Source organism: Rattus norvegicus, chromosome 2 (assembly GCF_036323735.1).
Source record: "Rattus norvegicus strain BN/NHsdMcwi chromosome 2, GRCr8, whole genome shotgun sequence".
Lineage (NCBI taxonomy): Eukaryota > Metazoa > Chordata > Mammalia > Rodentia > Muridae > Rattus > Rattus norvegicus.
Genome location: NC_086020.1, coordinates 102,401,851 through 102,405,209, shown reverse-complemented (window position 1 = coordinate 102,405,209; position 3,359 = coordinate 102,401,851). Strand labels below are relative to the sequence as shown.

Genomic DNA, 3,359 nt, shown 5'->3' with positions numbered 1-3,359 from the left:
TTGCCTAGAATGTCCTTACTTATAAAATCTATTGCTGTTTTTTTTTTCAATTTTGGAATGCAAATAGGTGCCTTTTGGGAAAGAGATCAATTTATTCATCAATTAAGAATACACCTTTCCTGTAATTTTTGGACTGAAGCAATTTATTAAAGCTCAATTTGAATACATGGATGATGCAACTGAAAATATCCAATGACCTTCCAAAAACCTCAGCAGCTCAGATACATCAATACTTTTCTTCATATTTGTTGGCAAATATACCTTTGAACACTAGGCACACAGTGTAAGTTAATATATAAAACAGAATTTTTGAAGCGTTAAAAAAAAACTACACTTAAGACCCAAGACTGTAACACATAATAAATACTGTTGATGTGGATCATTGAAGAATAACAAATAAATATCATAAATTGTTAATACATCATTGCAGAGTAGAAAGTAACAAGGTGCACATAAATATTTTAAATGCAATTCTTTCAGCCACAGCCTGCTTTTTATATCACTCTCACCAAAACTTTGAGCATTTTCACAGGATTTTAAGTTCAGAGACAATAAAAAATACAAGTCTTTCATAGCAACATGTCTCTCTGCTTTCCCCTCCACTTAAATAAGTCTTCATTTCAAGTTTTTCTCCTGGCTCAGAATCAAGATGTATTTTTGAGTGCCCTTTCTGATTTGTCTGGATGAATATTCTGTCCCCAAGCCTCTCAACTCTGAACCCCTCTCCCCTTCATCACTTGCCAATTCTCAGCTGTTAGTAGGATTAGAATTTTGCCACTCCGTACTTTTCCCATCTAATAATCCAGCACTACTTTTCAACTTATTTTTCACCTTCAAAGAAAACTGTACTTCCTTGAAGTCTAGGTTGCCATCAAAGTTGCCACTTTTCTGAGGGGAAAAAAGAACCACACTTCATCCCGACTAAACCTCCCTCTGCCCTCCCTCCCCACCCCAAAGACCGAGATTCCCGGCATGCCAAGGCTGAAAGTCCGGTTTGTCTCTGATACTTTCTACGTCCCTGCCTCTGCTTTGTTTGCCCTGCAAGTGTTTGACAATTTAGGAGAGTAAAAGGGATGGGGAGCAGCTTCTCACTTTCCTCTAGCTTTGGGGTCGGTCTCGAGGTTTTTCGAGGGAGGGAGTGTTTAAGGCTTCTCCGTGCACTGTTTGCAGAGGCTAGATGAGACGCTGTTGAATAGGGCACACTTTTCGGGACAGGAGGCAGCGGGCGGCAGCCCTGCACTAAAGGGGTAGCCGGCTGCCTGCTCGTAGGCGCCTAGCGCTGGGTGCAGGGCAGCGGCCGCCGCGGCGGCGGCCGCCGAACTGGGTAGAGAGGCTGCCGAGATGGCCTGGCCTTGGTTGAGGTAGGCGACTAGGCGCCGCATTTCCTCCAGGGCCTGTGCCTGCATGAGGATGTAGTTCTTGGCGAGGAGCAGCGTGGCGATTTTGGAGAGCTTCCGCACCGAAGGGCTGTGCGCGTAAGGGATGACCGCGCGCAGCTCATCTAGAGCGTCGTTCAGGTCGTGCATCCTCCGGCGCTCGCGGGCGTTGATGTTGAGGCGCAGCGCCTTCTGCTCTTTGGATTTCTTGCTGCTGCCGCCGCCGCCGTTGCCGCCGCTGCCACTTGTGGGCCCCCCCGGGGGGAGGCCCGAGCCACCGTGCAAGTGGGCGTTGGAGCAGCCCTCCGCCACCTTGGCACCGCCGCTCCCCGCTCCTGGCGATGCCCGTGGGTCGGGGCCCCCGGCTCGCAGCACCAGCTCGCAGCGGCCGTCGCTGTCGTCGTCGGGGCTCTGCTCCCCGCCGCTACTCTCGGCCACGGAGCCGCGGCCCGCGCTCTCGCCGTACTTGAGGCACAGGGCAGCCCCCGCCGGCAGGCTGCTCAGGCTCGGCTCGCCCCCCACGCCCGCTGAGCCCACGAGTAGCCCGGGGACACTCACCCCGCCGCCGCTCGCACCGCCGCCTCCTCCGGGCGGAGGCAACAGCAGCCCGGCCCCTTCGGGGTCAGCAGGCTCGAAGCAGCCGAGGGGCGACGAGGACGACGCCGGGCGTTCGCGAGTTGGCGGCGCCAGGGACAGGTCCATGCCCGGGGGCGTGGAGCGAAAAGCCGCCTCCAGGCGTTTGGCGGCGGAGGCGCCCAGGCTCTTGTGCAGGAAGAGGTCGTCTTCGCTGGCGGCCGCCGCACCAAGGTGCAAACCGCGCTCCATCGTCCCGGCCAGCCGCCGCCTGGGCTCGGGAGTCAGGCGGCTGCACAGACGCGCGCCGGCCGGGCTCCGGAGCTGCTGCGTGCGTCGGTCCCCGCACTGCCCGCAGCCCTGTCCCCTTCTTTTTCTTTTTCGCCTTCCCCCGCGCTCGCCGCCTCCTCTTCTTCTTCTTCTTCGTTTCCAGCCGACGGTGCTGGCTGCTAAGGCTCACCATGGGCCGCGGCCCCTCATGGTGGGAGGCTGGTCGCGGAGGGAGTGGAGCTGCCGCCGCTGCCGCCTCTGAGTCCAACCCCGCGCCTCCTCTCTGCACCGTTTATCTTGCTTGGATTCACCTTCAAGAGATTTCCGGACCCATCAACCAGCCACCGCCACAGACGGGGGAGTCTTTTACATCATTATCTCTGAGTAGGTTATTATGAAGAAGACTCGCCTGTTGGGACAGCGCTTTCTACCCAATCAGGTTAACGTTTTAATTAATAGGATTAAAACGGTAACAAACAATCGCAGGCGCTATCTGGCCGCTAGTCTGAATAGTTTCATTCCCCAGGTCTGAAGACAGGCAGCAGCCAGAGCTTTATAAAAGGCGCCTGCTCCATTATTCTGCCTGCCATCTGTATACACAGCTTAGCGCATATGTTTGCAAGGCGCTGGGTCCTGTTAGTAACCCAACAACTGCCTTTAGCTTGACATGTGTGGCGACTTTCACTCATCAATGAGCACACTAAAAGCCCTACTTAGAGCCGAGGATGTTCTTTGCTCCTTCAGCAAATTGTATATCCGCGGTAAAGGCTCAGAGTCCAGTGGAAAGCAGACTCCCCCCTTCCGCCCCCACTGCGCAACCCCCCACCCCGCCCAATACACACACACACACACACACACACACACACACACACACATACACACACACACTACCCTTCACTGGGCCACTACTGTCTCAGCTTGAGTAGTTACTCTCACAGGAGAGAATTATATTTCTCCCTGTTAATAGCATGTCTGCATTTAGAGATGGAACCTGGGGGCTGGGGGTAGGGGTGAGTTCCTTGCTGTCCTGCCTCGAATTTACCCGAGATTTTCAGCCAGTAGTCAGCAAAGCAAGAGCGAACCCAGATTTTTCTCCGTGCCACGTTCCTCACAGCCCTCCACTGCCCATTTCCTATAGAT

At 54.2% G+C, this 3,359-nt stretch overlaps 1 protein-coding gene across 1 annotated transcript in view; it reads right to left on the bottom strand.

Moving 5' to 3' along the window:
• The window catches only part of Bhlhe22 (basic helix-loop-helix family, member e22), a 3,111-nt gene extending 523 nt beyond the window's left edge, over positions 1-2,588 (bottom strand). The window contains exon 1 of the mRNA NM_001108940.2: positions 1-2,588. This exon is cut by the window's left edge and continues 523 nt beyond it. Coding sequence (NP_001102410.1) covers positions 1,143-2,201 — 1,059 coding nt within the window. The 5' untranslated portion in view covers positions 2,202-2,588 and the 3' untranslated portion in view covers positions 1-1,142.
• Between the last annotated feature and the right edge of the window lie 771 nt (positions 2,589-3,359).